Raw genomic sequence first — 19,245 nt, forward strand, 5'->3', positions numbered from 1 at the left:
TCAGACCTGACCAGACCAGTAACCAGATGGGTATATAACTGAATAGCTCAAGATTGGCTGAAATTGATATTAAACCCCCCACCCCGCCCGTGGTGCAATAGCATAATACATAAATGAGCATAGTATTTTCTAGCTTGAGATATTGGAGATGAGTTATCAAGGGGGTGGTGCTACGTAGGGTGATGGGAATAGCTTTTTTTTTGTGTTTGTTTTTTTCCAAATTGGCCTTTGATCTTTGGATCTTAGGATTTTTGGTTTTAGTCGCAAGCTCAAGGTATCTTTTGGTTGCGTGGGTTGGTTTTTTTTTATTTGTGCAGAGACTTTTGGCTTGGCTGCTCTCAAAGTGATTTCAAATTGTACGATATATGTTTACCCCATAACTATTAAACTTACTACTACTTACTTTCATTTGTAACTATTTAATGCCTTTATCTATATATGTATCTATCTACCTATCCACTTTATCTATGACATAACTATAATTTGTTTTTATTTAACTGCTGCAAGACATCAATCTAATTTGTAAGCCTAACAGAAGTCAGAACAGAACAGAACACTTTTTCTATCCTTAATTGTATAGCTATTCTTATATACCTACTATATATATATATATTATGTATTATGTACGGAGCGGTTGAAACACACACACACACATATTATAGATTTTGCGGGAGCATTAAAAGAGTATCACCAAATGCGGTATATGCGGGAGAATAATTATGTATTAAACAACAACAACAAACAAAAACAAACATTGTATAAAAATACAAAAATCAATAAAAAATATTAATAAACATGCAAAAAAGTATTACAAAAAAAGAGCGATATTTTATTCCTATAACTTATATGTACATACATATGTATGTATGTACACACATACATATGTATGTATAATGCTTAATCTGTTTTCAATTCAATAGTTTATTTTATTTATTTATTATTTTTTTATTTATTTATTATTTATTTATTTATTTTATTGAATCATGGTAACAATTTATTTAATTCCCCCGAATTGCAAATGGCGGAAACATCTGTGTGTCTACAATGTAGACTTTACATACATCAGCATTTTGTACTTACATGGTATCTACATTTTACATTGCGTCGACATGTTAATTACATCATATCTACTTTACATGTTAACGTAATTTACATACACATGTACATGGTGTCTACATAACAATTATGGGAGCTCTACATGTAAGTTTACAGTCTTTTAGACAAAAGGAGGTAGTTAAGTGTACCATACATGTATGTATGTACATACATATGTATGTATCTATGTAAAGAAAAAGGAAATGTTTCGGTTAAAATCCATGCTCATTCGGACTCGGACATGGCGTATACTTTATTTATCATAATGATTTTATTATTTAATAAATACCAGCACTTTTGATAAAACCTTTTTGATAACGACACATGTACATATGTATGTACTTCGTTGCACCTCTGTCGGCCAGATCTCAGAAAGTGACAGAGAGAAACTTTAGGTCCAACTGGCCCCTAAAAAATCTCAATCTATAGCGGAGGCTTAACTGTAGATTCAAAAATGTTGTACAAATTTTTCCTTACCCTCTCTAATGCGCCTCTTTGCAAACTTATAAACCAAAATTGTACTTTATCCATAAAAGCCAATTTTCAAGCTTAGCTTTTTGAGCACGAAATTCTTGAACGAAAATGAGCAGAAACCCGGGATGCCTATTTACAGGCTGGCAACATTATTAAAAGTAATTGTAATTACAAAAGCATATGTTGCGCCTCCCCCCACCCCGCATCCACATACTGACACTCGTGCTCGAACGTGTTGGCTGCTGCCTCTGCATACATTTACCTAATTAAATAAAATAATGAAAACGCAAAAGTTGCCAAAAGGCGCGAAAGTGCGTCTCTAAAAGTTACCCAAGAATGGTGCGAACCCTTTTTCCCCCCACCACCACCTCGACCATATAACCAGGCAAGTACATGTGGGAGGTTCTGGCTAAAAGATACCGTATACCGGGTGGATCGCTTTGGGCTGAAAGCGGTTGAAGATTATACCATAGAAAAGCTAAATATATCATTATTTATTTGTATTTGTTTATTTTTTTTATTTACTTTTTTTATTTGTTTATTTATTTTATTTACTATTTTTATTTGTTTATTTATTGATGCTGATGTAGAATATTTAGATCTTGCCGCAGTGACAGCATACCCTTTATACTCTTGGAAGTACTGGGTATACAAAGCTGAAGCGCACCCACCACACGCTCTTCACACATTTGCCTTAAAATTGAAAAATAAAATTACGCATAAATATTTTCAAATATTTATTATGAGGCATGGCGTGTGTGTGTGTGTGTGCTGGCTTGATAATTATCATTAGCCGTGTGCCAGTTCTCAGCTCCTGCAGCGTCTCAACGTTACGTATACGCATACATAAATATACATATGTACATGCGTCTGGGATATTTTGGCTTATCCCAAGCATAAGAAGTCGCTGCCGCTGCTGCTGCTGCTGTTGAGCAAATATTTTCACTTTTCCTTTTTGGGTCGCGTCTTCGATTGAGATTTGTTGGCCATTAAGTTTGCTCATTTGCGCGCCTTCCGCCAAACAAAATTTGCATATGTAATTTAATTTGTATTTTATTTTATTATTGTGACCCGTTATTTGGCGTGAGTGACTGTTTGACTGTGCTGCTGCTGCTGCTACTGCTCGAAATGTAATTAAAAGTTTTTTTTAAACTGTTGGATATTTTTGTATGACTGTAACTCTCAAGAGCAATATGCCTGCCGCTGTGTTGTGTTGTCAACGCCGCTGTTCTCGTTAAGCTCAAAAATGGGGTGGCTTGGGTTGGATGCGGGCAGAACAACAGAGAAAGGAAAAAAACATGGAAAATAAGTCGGTCAAATAAATTTTGCTGTCAGGCGAAAAGCAAAAGTGCATAAAATATGCACACTGCCCTGAGAATGAGGCCTACAATATTTGCATTCACATATTTTTGCTAAAAATAATTACATGCACATGACCCACCACCGAAAAACAACAACGACAGCGTGGGTATCCGGATCCTCCGCTTTGGTTATGACTAAAGACATGGCTCGACAAAGGACATGAGATGGGCGGTCGCAGCATGAGCCAGCCCATTTATGTACCCTGCATTCGATGGCAGAAACAAAAGGGTATATTGGCTCTGTGAAAGGGAACGTGATGCACAGAAAAATGTACAGATATTTTTATATATTTCTATATATTTTTATATATTTCTATATATTTCTTATATTTTTATTGCTGTCACGAAGATTAAATATGCCTTAAACCAGAGTAAAGCAACAAAGCAGCAGATTAGAATTTGTTTCCCTAGGCTATAGTTATCGTAGAAGGGGCATCTTGTAGTCGAAATTTGAAAGCATAGTGTGGGACTCATACTTATTTTGTCTTTGTGGTTTTTGGCAGTGCCAGGACACGACACGACAAATGCCAGAGAGGCATGGCAGGTTGCCTGCTTTGTAACTGCTGCCGCTGGCAAGTGGCATCATTAGCCCCGGGGCCTGTGGACACGCGATGCACTGCGGGGTGGGGTGGTGCACTGGGGGCGCCGGGGTAAATACGAAAATTTCAAAATGAACGAATAAAAGGCCATCAAATAAAATGCAATTGATATACAAAAAAGGGAAAACTGTAGAACACTGCCACAAAACACCCAACAACAATGGTTTTTTGATAGCCCTCTGCCACAGTGACAGTCACACAGTCTGAATTCGCCGCAAGGGGCAGGCAGCCAGCGCCTCGGGCATGCGGCATGGCACACACGGCGCATGCTTGACGGAGGCAAGTGCAACCGCAGCGAATATTCCGACCGCGTTTCGGCTATGTGGTTGGTCTCTGACCTAGTTCAACATGTTGTCCTGCCCCCCCGCTCCACCTCCCCCGGCATTTTGCCCTTCTCTTGATGCGAGCAGTGTGTTTGCGTTGTGGCTGTTTGATTTACAATTTTAATGGACCACCCCCACAGCCCCCTACCCTAAACGAAACATGAATTGGGTGAGAGGACTCAATTTCCTGTCATCTGGGTGTTGTTTTTATGCGATTCCTAAGGTCTTTCAATCGAACTAAAGCCTTGCCTTGCCTTGCCTTGCCTGGCCCTCCAGTGCAGGCCAAACACTGTAGTACACTTCCAAGTCCGGCTATTTTCACTTGAGGTTAGTAACTGTGTGTTTAATACCCCCGGTACTTGTAGAATGCAACCGAGGGTATGCTCCATATTTCTCGCATTTTGGACAGATGGGAGAGAGTTCCCAGCAGACTCTCTGCAGCATATGGAAATGCATTTAAGATGTATCGAATATTCCCTCAAGCACATGTCGAATTTACAAGCACATGCAGCAGCCAGGTATCTGCATGGTCGAGGACATTTCCTGGTTCATTTTTGCTAACATTTTTGGGCTAAATTCTCACATGCACTTTGGCTCACTTTCATCAGGTGGTGGACCAATGCAAAATATGCAAACAATTTCCAATTAAAAATCAATTTTATGCTTCAACTGCGACTAAGTGCAAAATAGTTGTTGCTGCTGCCAGCTAGAGCTCTCTGTGGGAAGTCGTCACGTCCAAGCTGGAGGCGTGGCGCCACTTGCACACTGCCACTGCCACCAGGTTCATAAAATGCGCAAGCATTAAACCAAAGTTTTGCGAGAGAGAGAAAACCATCTACAGCCTTACGCTGTGGCCACTTTCAACTTTTCACCGCAAAAAGCAAAGAGCAAAAATTTATTGGGAAAAATTAAGAAAAATACTTGAAATTGGTGCAGCTGTCAAAAGGCTTAACGCATGAAATTTACCAGAAACTTTTTGCAGCACAGAGTGCTCTCACAGACGGTGGAGAAGTGTGTGTGGAGTGAAGTGGTGGTCAGGGCCAAGAGTAACGGCAGCTGTTGTCGGAAGCCATACTGACAAACTTGACATGCTGCTAAAGTTGGAAGCGGAAAACCCCTCACAGCAGCAGCAGCAGCAGCACCCCCAGCAGAAACAATTCAGGAGCCCAACAAGCGTTGAATACACTTGTACAATGGACACAGATACACAGCCACTCAAAGGAGAGTGTGGGGGCGGTGGCCACTTATCGCATTACATGCGTTGAACTGGCGTAATTGGTAAATTGATTGCCTAATTCCTTGGCGCGCTCTTAGCCAAAATTTTCATAAAAACTTTTTATGGCTGTGCCGCCGCCATTCTGTGGCATGGCTACAATTGTTGCCAATTGTTCGCCGGGAGCCACAGACGTGCGAGGAGGTCCAGCTCAAAGTTTCGCCCATCCACATATCCAATTACGTTTATAGATATTATGTAACATTTTGCCGAAAAAAAAAAAAAAAAAAACACAGAACAATCTACGCACAATGTGGCAATAAAAAAGTGTATGTACGGGCACACTGGTTGGGCACAATCCTTAACTAAAGCTCAAGAAAGTGGCTCTGGGTCTGCTGGGTGCCTGTGTGGCTGGTTGCGGGGGGGTTAGAAGTCAGCCAAAGTGTTGCCAAGTGCATGAGCAGCGGAACATTTCGAACTTTCTGTTAGTTCAAATTGTCAGGGGTGTTAAAAAGTTGCAGCGTTTTATCTTGAGTCCTGAACATGGTCAAAAGCAACTTAAAGTCAACCCTTGAAGAGCGCCCCTGCAACTGCCCTGCCCCTGCCATGGGCCACTTGTATGTTTAATATTTAATGCAGCAAAAATCAATTGCTAATTTATGCGTTCAGCAGGCAGTTAACGACTGCGTTGAATGCCTCATGGTAATGACTATAAATAGCGACGACTCCCCTTTGACTACATTTTAAATTAGCTGCTCGTTTCCAGGAACCACTCCCACAGCTGCAAAATTCACCCACAGGACCCACCTACAGGAGCTACAGGAGCCATAATCAGCTCAACTTCAATGAGTATTCCGGGGGACTGGTCTTTGGCATTCATTCAATGGGGCAAGCGACTCTGTTCTAGTGGACTTTTTAATAGTCTTTGCGTCTCTGATGACATTTTGTGGGAGTTTGGTTGTTAACCTGGCCAACAAAATGGCCAAATGGCACTCCGATGGAATGTCTTTATCGCTATAGTAACCGCAGCTTACTAGTTTATGTGGCACAAATATGGGTTATAAATAGCTGAAATTTCCAAGTAAATTATGTATTAAATATGAGCAAGCAATCTAGCAATGCCCGATGGCCGAGGGCATTGCGTAAATGATTCAATGATGGGAAGATGCATATGTAGATAGATAGATGCTTTATCTTTTATGTATTTTATAACTTAAAGCACTCCCTCCAAAGAATTATATTTCTTTGGCAAGCACAATTAATTGTATCGAAATTAAACCTAACCTAAAAACCCTCCTCTCCATCCACGCAAAAAAATGCAAGAAAGAACCTCCCACTAGCGATAATTCTCTGCACATCTCTGGGTATACTAGTTTGCTGCCCTTATCGCCCTATAAGTTATTCCAGCCAAATAAATACATATGATAAATGTTCTTTAATTCGTGACATCCAAAGTTCAAAGTCCAAAGTCGATCCGCTCACCGAGCGCAGCTTCGGTCGGCATAGATAAGCTCACAGTAGAAAGTGAAGAGCGAGCTTAGAATGAGAGAGAGAGCGCGCTAAGTAGCAAGCCAGTGCAGAGCTTTATCGAAGACTGTACATATGTACATACGTATTTACAAGCAAGCAGGTAGGCGGCTGACGACAAGCAGCTGTGGATTAGGTCGCTGCGCCGCACAACAGCTGCACTCCCCCGTGCCCAATGTGGCTGTACATCTTCTTCAAAATCATCGGCTCTCCAGAAGCCAGCAGATAAGCCCCTCCATACTCGCAATCAGATAGCTGGAGAAGAACTCTTTGAAGTCTTGCACAAAATTAATTTGTTGTTGTTGCTTGAATCGTCATTCTTCGGGTAACGTGTGACTGGCGGGGCCATAGGGATCCACTGGGATCTGCTATAAAGTTTTACGATTGAAATTATCATTATTCCTTGAGCACAATAATTGCTAGCTTTGCTGTGTAGTTGGCGGCTGAACTTTGGTGGTTTGCGTGACGGGATGTCATGGCTGGACATGGATATGATGGCACACTGCAAGTGTATGTACATATAACGCCGCCCATGCCCGAGCGTGTTTATTATCTGACTGTTGCCGAACGTCATGCTCGTAAATTAAAATGACACGCTTTGCATATTCACTCACTCTCGCTCGCTCTCTCTCTCTCTCTCGCTCCTTGAGAGTGGGCAGCACCCACACACGGTAGCAATAAAAATTTTAATTATTCAATTAAATTACACTCGAAGGAAGGCGTCGGTCGCTCGTTGTTGCTTTTTGGCCAAATGACTGACGGCCCATAAAATTGACACCCCAAGCAACTGGCACGACAGGACACTTGCTCAAGGACCACGCTGGAATGGGAACGGGAACGGGAACAGTGCACTGCGAAAATCATATAAAAATCATGTTTATTTAATTTACATCACAAAGAGCGGCCCGGGCTTCACCGGGCGGCCCCAACGTCCGTCGTCGCAGCCACCGCCGCTCGTTAAATTGCCTCCCTCCAACCCCGAACTCACCCTGGCCACGCCCACGTTTTAAAAAACAATAAACCGCTCGGCTGCGTTGCGGCGGTGTAGGCAGGGCAAGGCGCACGTAAAATGATTAACAAATATGTAAGGCGCCCCCCTCCCCACTCCCCACCCACTGACATAGGCACTACTCACACAGAGATACGCAAAAAGGGGGGGGAACTCGGCCATAAACTGGCGTACGGGACAAAGGGTGGGGGTATGGGGATGTACAGTACGGGTGGGGCAGCCGATGGGAAGGGCCAACGGTCTGAGCCGCCACGCCGTGGGGCACGCAAGGCCCCAGTGCGGCCAGGGCATTGAGGTAAAGCACGCATATTTAATTAGCTCCATGCACCACTGTCGCTGGGTAGAGGGGTGCCCAGGGGGTGCTGGCTATGGGTATGGGGTAGTGTGGATAAGTTTAGTGACCGCACTCGAACTGTGCCACAGTGAGAACCGTTCCCACAGGGAATGCTTCCATTCAAATTTGATTTGCAATTAGAAATGCCAAATCGATGCCAGTGGATAAAGGAGAAGTGTAAACACAGCAACGTAGCTGGATAAATATTGGATAAATAAAGGATAAATATAGCTGAAGCATAAAGAGTGCTGTTCTTGGCTTAGCTTCACTGTACCATGCTTATGCTGAGCCTCATGAAATGGAATATTAGCTGTAAGAACAGCCCCCCCACCCCTACCAGCTCCGACCAGCACCCATTTTATATGCGTGTCCATGTTCCATGTTGTCCCGCTGCTGATTTTGCTGTGGCCCCTGCCGCTGGCCCTGCCACTGGCCTGCCTCCCTGTTCTTGCTTATGTTCTTGCCCCTTGAAGTTGCTCCTTGCCCCCCTCCCCGCTTCTGTTGCTATTCCTGCTCTGCTTGTAGTTGTAGTGGCTGTGTGATTAATTCGCGCAAAGAGTTGTGCGCTTCCGTTTCCGGTTGCTGTTGTTGCTGATGCCAGCGCTCGCTTTTATGCTTCACATTTCACAGGAGGCTGATTTGTGCTTAGACCCTCCTCCACCCTCTCCCTCCTGCTTAGCTCGTGGCTGCTCATTGCCCCCTTGCTTGCTTGGGGGCGCGGTTGTGGGCGGAGCGCAATATTAATTGTTTGGTGCCCAACGAGGCTTAAAAACACATGCTCATGTAAGCCACGTCCGTTACAGGAGCGCCTCATCCTGCCCAGACATCCTGACATCCCACAACCCGGCAACCCACAGCCCGGCAACCCTGCAACACGCCTCGCTGTTTCATGTTACTGCTGGGGAAAAATCTGATTCGTGAGAAGACGAAAGGGCGTAGAGGAGGGGGGAAACTACTGGATATCCACCACAACATTTGACGCTTTGCTGCTGCCTGCTTCTCTGCTTTTGCTTTGCCCCAAACATTTAAGATAAGAGCGCCACAATGGGTTGCGTTTGTGCCCCATTAATATGAAAATCAGACACACTTATCTTAATTAGTTAGTCGCATAGAATGAGGGGGGCAGCCGAGGGCCCAACTGAAAAGTCAACCCTGCCCCACAGCTGCCACTCAGGGGACACACACACACAGACACACGCAATGTGGCAGGCGCAAGCACGGGGGGGCGAGGCGTTAGTTTTTTTTTCATTTGGTCTCTTTTTAATAATACGATACACACTATGGACATGGGTGCGTTTGGATATGTGTGTATGTGTGTACATGCCACTGTGGCATGTGGCATGTGGCAGCTTATACAAATTATGGCACTTAACATGTAACAGTTAATTTTGTAGAACAAGCGACGCATTTAGTTTGGGCTCTCCCTCCTCTCTCGCTCTCTCACTCTGGTGCCCTTTTTTTCCTCAGTTACTCTCTCCCGTTGCGGAGAGTCTCCGAAGGCACATTTAGCAGTGGAGTTAATTTCCGTTAAGTATACCTCATGTGGAGCACGGCCCAAAGGGTTGGAGGGGCATGCAAGGGATTAGTCAAATATACAGAGAAACCATTGGAAGGCGCAGCATGGAACAACCTGCCAGATACATACAAAAATTCCCCGTAAGAGCACGCCCAAGAATGCTGGAAAAATCACAAAAAAATCGTTTATTTACTTGACTAGAAACCAATCATTGCATTATTGCCCTACGGCATTAGCAAAAGGCAACCAGCCAGCAAATCATAAAGTTTATCGAGCTGCAGCACTTTTAAATTCAAAACTCAAGCTTGGAACACCTAGAATTCTTTTAGCAGGTCGATCCATCTATGGCAGCTTTTTCGCACAATGAACAAAAAACAAAACACCATTTCGGGAGTGTCGAAGAAAGTTCTATACCAAAGTTGATAGATTTATATACATATATCATTTATTTATATATATGTACATAAAAAACTAGATGGACCTGTGCTTTGTTTTTACTATTTACTATTAAATGTGTTTCTTTTTGCTTTGCCAACTTTTAAAAAAAAAAAAGTAACAATGCCCCCCATTCTGGCATTATAAAGAACAAGCAAACAAATTGTTATATGATCTGCCTTTTGTGGTATTTAGTTTTTGTTTAATATACCCACTGGGCGGGCTGGTTATTGCGGTGGAGTGCAATAAACCCCCAAAAACTAAATGCCAACAAATACCCGCATGTACGTGCAGAATCGCTTGATATGGCTGCATGGAATGGGTTGGTGGGTGGTTTGTTGCTCCTCGTCATTTATCAAAGTCAGCGTTTTGTAGGATCCGAACTGCATGTTCCACAACCCATAGGGGGTACCGGATACCCCAATTGAAAAGATCTCATCCAGATGTATAGAATTCAATGCGTTGCAATGTTTTTTGTCGCCACTCATTCAATGCTACATATTTGTGCATATTTCCCCCATTTTGTTTTAGGACTTTCACTTGGACAGAAACACAAAGAGAGAGAGAGAGAGAGAGAAAGATTCCTATAGAATTTGTTTTGATCCGCACCTAAAAGTTTTAATAAACAACAATAAAATAGTGTGCATAAATACAATGCAAATGTAAACACACACCCATGAGCGGAGCAGAGCGGAGCGCATTCACATCCGCATTAGTGTATGCCTTTGCACCCACCGCATGCACCATTCGATTGTGCACTTCAAATGCATTTTATATTTTGGTTTGCTCTCTTTTTGGTCAACAAAAAAAAAATATACATACATACGGGCCTGGCAAAATATTACACGGCATTTTTAGAGTTTTTAAAACGGCTCAAAAGCAGAATGAGCGAGAGAGAGAGAGAGCGGAGGAGGGCCAGCAAAAATATGAAATACTTTTATTTATTTTATGATGCATTTGCATCAGATGCAGATACGAATGTTTCTGCATCTGTATCCGTTGCTGCATATGTATTTGTAGCTCTTTCCATATCTGTATCTGTATCTGAATCTGAATATGGATCGGCATCTGTGTCACACACACACACAAAACAAAGACAAAACAAATAAAATACAGAGGAAAATGCAGTATTTAAAAAGCGATTTTATATTGTTGATATTTCTGTGTGTGTGTGTGTATGGATCAGAGTTATTGATTGGTTCTGTGGAGGCAAGGATTGTGTGGCACTCCTCATTTATTTTCTTTATTTAATATTCAGACCTGGCCTGGCCACCGCCTTGCCACCGCCTTGCCACCGCCTTGCCACCGCCTTGCCACCGTTCCTCTCAGAGTTACATCACTTTTGCATTTGCAGCAGAGAAAATGGCATCATGTAATTGCAATTGAAATGAAGTAAGCGTAAATTTTGCATTAAAAAAATAATAGCCAGGCCAGCGTCAGGCCAGAGCCAGGAAAAGTGACTGCCACGATAAGAGGGCCCCCACCGCTCTCTGAACAGCGAAATTTTTGTTTCCTTTCAAATCAGTATCCAGTACCCAGTACCCAGTACACTTCCTTCTGCAGCCCGGGGCCTTCCGTCTTGGACGTTTTTCAAATGTCTGGCCTGGGCCTTCCATCTTGGCCTTCGTTTTCTTTGCCTTTCCACTCGGCTCTCCTACCAGAGAAAATAAATGAAAATCACTTGAAAATACTAACGAGCTGTTACGCTTGCCAAGAAAAATATAATCAGCAGCATCATGTCTGCAGGTGCACTTAAAAGGCGTTCACTTTTAGACCCCCACCCTGACCCGCACCCCACTGCCACGCCCCAAAAAAGGAGAGCAATCCAATCTGAACAATGGTACCAAAAAAAAAAAACACACACACACAAAGTTGTTTAAACAATTAAAACTAACCTTTTTTTTAAGTGCGGGGGGTCTCGGGAAAAAGGTGCAGGCAATGGCCAGCCTCAGAGACAATGGAAAATGGAAAAGCTTAAGGTTGGAGCGCTGCAGGTCGATGGGAAAATGACCGAAAAAAGTGCAGTGCGAGTCCCCCAGCTGCCAGCTTCGCTCAGCCTACAAAAAAAGTGCTGCAAGTGCAATGATTGAGAAAGTGGCACACAAAATATTTAAATTAAAAAAGACACAAATTGGCACACAAAGAATAGTTTAAATTAAAAATTATTTTTTTGATTTAATATATTAAATTAAAAAGAATTTTTTTCATTTAATATTTTAAATTTCTGGAAATTATTTATTTATATTTATTTTAATTATGAAGTATATTTAAATTTAAGATTTATTAATAATTATTTATAAATTTATTTAAAAATAAATTTTAATTTTTTTTAATTATGATGTATATTAATTTTAATTATGAAGTATATTTATTTTTAGTATGAGATATATTTAAATTCAATATTTATTTATTAATGTCAAAATCGAATTTAAAATATTAAAATTTCAATGATTTTTTTTTCTAAGTGTAGGCATTAGCAACCGGAGCGATGGACTACGGGAGACTCTATGTAATTCTCTTGGGTGTAGTCGCAGACTTCGGCTCTTGACTCTTAGTTCTAGCAGCCAGCTACTGTCCGCCTGCTCTGAGTGAGCTCCAAAGCGGTTGGACCACTTCCGTCACAAAATACTCCACTCGATTCCGAGACGCTGATGAAGCTGGACGACCTGGAGCACTCGACTTTACTCCACTCAAAAACGCTGACGAGACCTGGAGCACTCGACTTCACTGCACTTCACTTCACTGCACCACAGAGGCGACGCTGCTGGAGCTAAACGGGATGCAGGCTGTTTATTTGTGTGCTTGTGAAGGCCACAACGAAACGCGAAGCTAAGCGAAGCGGAGAGTGATCGTGATCATGGCGAATTCGTAATGAAGCTGAAACCAGATGAAGGCGCGTGCCAGGCACAATCTAATTCCTTGTACTGGGCTGTTGTCATGGAAAATGACTTTGAACTTTATTGTTTTCCTCCAGTGCCAGTGCCAGTGCCAAGTGCTTATGGTCTAGCCGGTTTTCTTTTACTATTTGGATACAACATTTTCCTGTTGGATTTTGTGCGATTTGAATTGATCGCGTAACTTAATTCATAAATGCAAAAAAAGAGAGAGAGAGCGGGAGCGGGAGCGGGAGAGAGGGAGAGAGCGAACGAGCGAAAGAAATGGCAGGTCAACAAATGGCAGACACTCACTTTTTGGCCAGCTTCAGCGGTCTATCAACCACAATGAAGCTTGCAGCTGAAGCTGAACCCAAAGTTGGAGCTGTTGCTTGTGCTTGTGTAATGGAAAAACACTAGCCTGGCTTGGCCTGGCCTGTCCGTTTTGTCCTACTCCGAGGAAAGGTGCTGGCCATATAAAAACGCGCTACCCAACCAAACGGAGCCACATTGCCAGTGCTGCAGTTGAGCAGTCATCAAGGTTGCAACACCCATCCCAGCAAAAGGACCCCAGAAATGGCGCACGTTAATTTGGTGAGTGAGTGGGAGTGAGAGAGGGAATGGATTACATTATGCAAAATGGATCCTTTGGCATTCCCAAGTGTTTTGCTTATTAAATCGTTTTTTTTTGTGTCTACCCAAATAGCAGATGCCGCTCATTGCAGCAGCCACAACCATATTGACGATTGTCGGCGCAACAACAATGGCCCGGAATGCGCCGCCATCGATGATGGGCACGGGTGTAGCTGCCAGCAGCTATGGGAACAATGTGGCATCATTTTATGACAATCGATGGCTGCCCATGAGTCAGCATCAGTCACAGTCAGCGTCAGCGGTGAGGCAGCAGCATAATGGAAATCATCAAAGCTACGGCACAGGAGAGCGTCGCAGCCATCAAGGAGGCGGCTCGTCCTCGTCCTCTGCTTCTGCCTCGTTGGCTGGCCATGGCCTGACGGCAGTGCTTAATGGACTCACAAGTCTATCGGGCTTGGGTCACATTAGCAACGGGTACGGTTCAGTGGCGCCCACCCACACGGAGGCCCTGGCACTTGGGTCGTCCAAGCACGAGATACCGATTTACGAGGAACACAATGAGGATGCAGCCGTGGCGGCTGTTGCAGCATCGGCCCATGACTATGGCAGCAGTCTGGAAAACCATCAGCATCAGGAGCAGGCGTCTGCTGTTTACAATTATCCAGCTGCATCGCACAATGGTGGATTCCTGCCCGCGTTTGGCTACGGATTCGGCGGCACTGAGCAGGGTTATGGATCATGGGCATTATCATCGCAGGAGGAACAGCAACAGCAGCACCAGCATGAATCGCAGCCGTATGCCTACGAGAAAATTTCAATGGGAAATTTCCTGCCACATTATGAGCAGAATTCCGGCTATGATGAGCAGCAGCAGCAGCAGGAGCAGCTCTACCAGCACCAGCAGCAGCAACAGCAGCAACACCAAGAGCAGCACTCCTCCTACTTTAGTCCCCACGGAGAGACATCCGCCTCTGGCGCGGCATCGTCATCGGCATCATCTGCATCGAGCGGATCTGGCGATGACTTTGAGGAGCATCCCGGAGATGGCCAGGAGCAGGGCTCCAACTACTTGGCTGAGTCGCCAAGTGGTGGTCACGGTGGCCAGGGGGGTCACTCGCATCACTCGCATCATGTGGATATCATCAACTATGTGCCAGTGAAGCATGTGAAGAAGCAGCATGTGCCCGTGGAGAAGCCCGTCAAGATACCCATTTCCCATGCAGTCATCATACCCGTACGCAAGCCTGTGCCCATCCACATACCAATCACCAAGACCATACAGGTGCCCTACGAGAAGGAGCTGAAGGTGCCCGTGGAGCGTGTGGTGCCGGTGCCCGTGGAGAAACACATACCCATACCCGTGGAGAAGCATGTGCCCTACCATGTGGTCAAGTACGTGCCCATTAAGGTGCCCAAGCCATTCCCCGTGAAGGTGCCCGTCTTCAAGACAGTCCTGCACAAGGTCAAGAGCTGGTGGTAGGATCTACATAAATGAATCTCTATCTCTACACTCATTTGGATTCAGTGCACACGTTTATTTTGTTATAATTATAAGCACATTACGCATCCCATTCCATTCCCTTTCCCTTTCCCAGCCCACATTTAGCAACCAAAGCGAACAACGTTATGCAGTTTTGAGCACTGCACTGCACAGCACAGTACATTTCGTATTCCATTTTCAATGCCGTTTTGAGTTTTAAAATTCATTTAATCCTCGTGACGTTCAACAATTTTGTGACTCATTTAACATTACAACAATTTGCATTAAAATACAAACACGAACGGAAACAGAAACAGAAACATACACGAAGCTCGTTGCAAGAGAGGTATGGTTGGGTGGGGAGGCGGTTTTTTTTTTAAATAAGAATACCCTGTAGTAAAAAGGGTATCTTGTGTTGACATAAGCAGACAAAATGGGGTATTGGCAGATATTAATCTACTAAAGTTTGCCAGTGCAAAAATCAAGCACATGCGATCTTCGTTTATCTTCCACTGAACAACTCCCAACAGCAGCAGCCGAGCTTGTAAATAATCGTAAACAAATGTTTTCATTGAGATCTGCGCACTGCAGCACCCCCGAGCCAAGCACACGATCTCTTATCTTCCACGGACCCGAACTTCTTTTCTACCTGCGCTTGGTGTGGTGCTCTCTTGCGTGCTTTCGGTTGAGCACGATTGAACGCGTTTGCGTTCTCACAATAACAACAACAGCAATGAGAGACACATTTCGGTGTGTGTGTGGTGTGTGGTGTGTGGGGAGAGAGAGATCGGTTCGTATCTCCTCTGCAAAGCTTATCTCTCGAGCACAAGAACGAATTACAAATGTACTTACATACATACATACATATGTATGCATGTACAGACATGCAGAAGTTCGCAAAATCAAGAGAAAGCATTTGATTTTGTTTTGTTTTTATTTTCAGACACCCTAAAAGTGTTTTTGCGAGCTCTTTTATTTACAGATTTAAAGAAAAATGAATCTTTATTGAAATAAATATTTGTGCAGTAGAACAGGATTTTCAGCTTATTTAAAGTTATGTAGTTGCTCTCGAAAGTCTCGTTTTCCAACTCTTTTTGAATGAATAATAAATTTGATTATTCAATAAGATGCCCAACTAACGGGTATCGTGCAGCTGAAATGCCCACCATAATGCCATCATACTTGTTTAGCAGTGATTTTACGGTGCATTTATCATGAACATAAACCGCCAGCTCCGACAACTCCATGCCATTCCCGCCCGCCTTTGCCATGCTCATTTATTTAATTTCACTTTAAGCGCACACAACACAATGAAATTTGTGTTAAATGAAATGAAATTCATCTTCACAAAAGGCTCTCGCTGCTCTCTCCTCTACCAGGTTCTGCCAAATGCCATTTCCAGACCATTACATCGACAGTTCGGACTCTTTCTGTACCAGTACCAGTACCGTACCGTACCGGAGCAACCCTTGCACTCCAGGGTTTCCTGGGTCTAATTAAATTAAGTGCACACCTTTGTTGTTCCGCTACGCGCTGGCATGTCGCCGCTTTTTGCAGTTCTGCTTTGATTTCCCGTTGCCCGTCCCGTGGTAGGTGCCAGCGATGCTTTTGTTTTTTTCTGGCTGCACATCCAAACTGAATCCTGGTCCAGTTCTGCAATTGTCTAGCATTCAAGAAGCAGAATCTGTTTAGAAAACTTTAATTTAAAACGAAATATTAACTAGTGAAACTAATGGCAACGCCATGGAAAAATTTGATCGGACAGAGCCTGGCTGTGCAGAGATCTACTTTAACTGTAAGTAATCTTTCCACCAGGAATACTAACCAAAGCCAATTCAAGCCAGAAACATTTGTGGCAGCCCAACGAAAGGCAACAGTAACATATCGTATGCCGTATATTTGCTTTGCTTGCCAGCAATCCTTTCCTTTCCCACTGCGCCTTGGCCACGCACAGCCTCTCCTCGCCTACTCATCCCTGTTGGCTCGTCCTTTGTCCCTATGTGGCACGACACTGTTTGCAGTTTGGAGCTAGCGGATGTGGTCCTTTTGGCGCTCGAGTGTCAGTCACGCGGCTGTCTGTGGCTCCGTCGCTTGGAGCTGCTGCCGCTGCCTGCTGCCTGCCACTTTCGAGTTGCCGCGCGCTACTCTTGCTCCATTTACTGTGTATTTTTGATGTCTAAATTGCATTTTATTATGTCGCTCGCTGAAGTGGAGAGGAGTGTGCGGTGGAGACGGAAAACTTCTCGCTGCTTGCCACATATGGCTGAGCAGCAACGTTGTCGTTGCCTCTGTCGTTGCTTGGTGGCTTTGTTGTTGCGGTTGTAAATTTTATTTATCATTTAACATTTTTTACGCTTTTTATGCCGCTCCACCAGTCAGTAAGAGGGGCGGGGCTCCACCCGGCGACACACTTTAAGTGACTTTTCAAGTACTTTATTTTGCATACACAAAAAGTATTTGCCTTGTCGCGTCGCACATGTGCATGCGTGCGTATACGTAATATTGGTGGCAACTCGCTTTACAGTGTACTCGTACGTTGGACTCGCTTCCGGTTTCCCTTTTTTATGCTTTTCTTTTTGTTTTGCTGTTATTCAGTCTTTCTTGCTTACCCCTTGTGGAGGGGGGGATACTATCGCTTTCAGGAGATGTTTTGCAATCCAAGGGAAAGGGCATCTCCATGAGTTTGTAAATCTGCAAAGGGTATCTAAGGCTGCGGCCCTTGCTTACTTGTGAATATTTTTACTACACTTTTTTATGTTAAATTAAGCATTTTAGTTATTATTATGATTTTCATTTGCTAACTTTATTAGACTCATTCTCCACTCCGTTTTTGTGTCTTGCCGCAATATTATTTTTACTTTGACATAAACATATGTCATTTATTATATGTACGTACGTACGAGTATGTGTGATATTTAATGAACTGCAAAGTTGCAAAGTTGGGTAGCCAGCCAGCCTCCTTCGCATCTATGTACAATGGAAATGATAATGTGAAACTGTGTGGTGGCTTTTTAGTTTCAGGCAAATTTGCCTTGTGTTTGCCCACAAAATTAATTAATTTTAATTTGAGGCTGGCTGACAATGACACAACCAACCGAACATCCCCTCCAAGTATGGGATATAATTCTGTATTATGATATATGTATGTAGTGTGGTTTTTTTTTCCACTTTTCTGTGTATTTTCCGACCAATTGTCAATCGCAAAAAATTTGGGAGATTATAAAACAAGAACGTTGATTATTTATCTGAAAGTATTCATATTTCAAAAAAAATTTATAAAATAAAATAAAATAAAATAGACATAAATAAAAATTAAATAAAAGCTTGAACTTAAAAAAAAATCATTATACATATATCTAGTATTTTTTTAAATTGTTGAGACTAGTTATTGCTAACACTTGAAAAAGATAGCCCACACCATTAATCCTTCCTCCTTTTTCTATCAATTTGATATGCGAATTTTCCGAAGCGCCACTTCTATTGTGGCAAATGTTTGCTTTATTAAATAAGCAGCTGATCCAACAGACTCGTAGGAAACAAGACAAAAAATAACACAACAGTTGGTTTTAATAACGGCTCTACCCTGCCCTGCCCTGCCCTGCCCATGTGTGGCATGTGGCTGCGTTTGCTGCATGTATGGTGGGCAGGCGGGGCGGGGTAGCTGCAACTGTGTTTGCACTTTTATTAAAAAACTTTTGCATAATGAAAGTTTTCGAGCTCTCTCTCCAAATTGTAGTCGCAATATATTTATAATTCCCGTAAAGTTGTGTGTCGGTTGGTCGGTCGGTTCACTTCAGCTATTTATATAAATATTTTTGCAAAAGTTTGGCTAAAATATGATTTTTTTGTGAAGTGTTTGTGCTGCACACAACACACACAACTCTTTGGCTTTGTGTCCTCTCAAAATAATGCACTCAGCCACATTAAACAGATTTTATTTCCTTTAAGCAAGTTTTCATTGATTGCTTGGCTTTTGACAGGCGGCCCCCCCCTACATAATTCTGTATAAACATTTCGTATATAATACTTATGTTCTCGTTGTAGGAGCAAGCTTGCCAGCAGCATACAACAATGTCTATATAATGGGAATAAGAAAATTTTATTGTGGCCGCAATGGCTTGGCTGGGGCTCTGGAGAAACACCAAAAGAGGCCGGCGAAGAGGACTCACTCTCTCTCTCTCCCTGTCTCTCTCTCTAAAAGCAATGATACTTTTATCCCCCGCCGCACACTGCCGGCATATCATTGCCCCGTAAGGCGGCCACTCAGCGAGATGGCGGTGGCTCAGTGCCTGATGGCTGATGATGGGCGCCGCATACACACACACACAAACACACACACACACATATTGTCGCCACCGTATTTGGGTGTGGATTTTCGGGATATGCGGAGTTACATGTTATGAATTTTTTAG

At 43.2% G+C, this 19,245-nt stretch overlaps 1 protein-coding gene across 1 annotated transcript; it reads left to right on the forward strand.

The window, feature by feature from the left end:
- The first annotated feature begins 13,057 nt into the window (after positions 1–13,057).
- LOC111080681 (mediator of RNA polymerase II transcription subunit 12) lies at positions 13,058–15,146 on the forward strand. The gene is made up of 2 exons (XM_022376435.2): positions 13,058–13,353; positions 13,466–15,146. The coding sequence occupies exons 1-2, from the start codon at positions 13,336–13,338 to the stop codon at positions 14,831–14,833; spliced, it is 1,386 nt and encodes a 461-aa protein (XP_022232127.2). The 5' UTR covers positions 13,058–13,335; the 3' UTR covers positions 14,834–15,146.
- The last annotated feature ends 4,099 nt before the right edge of the window (positions 15,147–19,245 follow it).

The sequence above is a fragment of the Drosophila obscura genome, unplaced genomic scaffold, assembly GCF_018151105.1.
Source record: "Drosophila obscura isolate BZ-5 IFL unplaced genomic scaffold, ASM1815110v1 contig_150, whole genome shotgun sequence".
In the NCBI taxonomy this organism is placed as follows: domain Eukaryota; kingdom Metazoa; phylum Arthropoda; class Insecta; order Diptera; family Drosophilidae; genus Drosophila; species Drosophila obscura.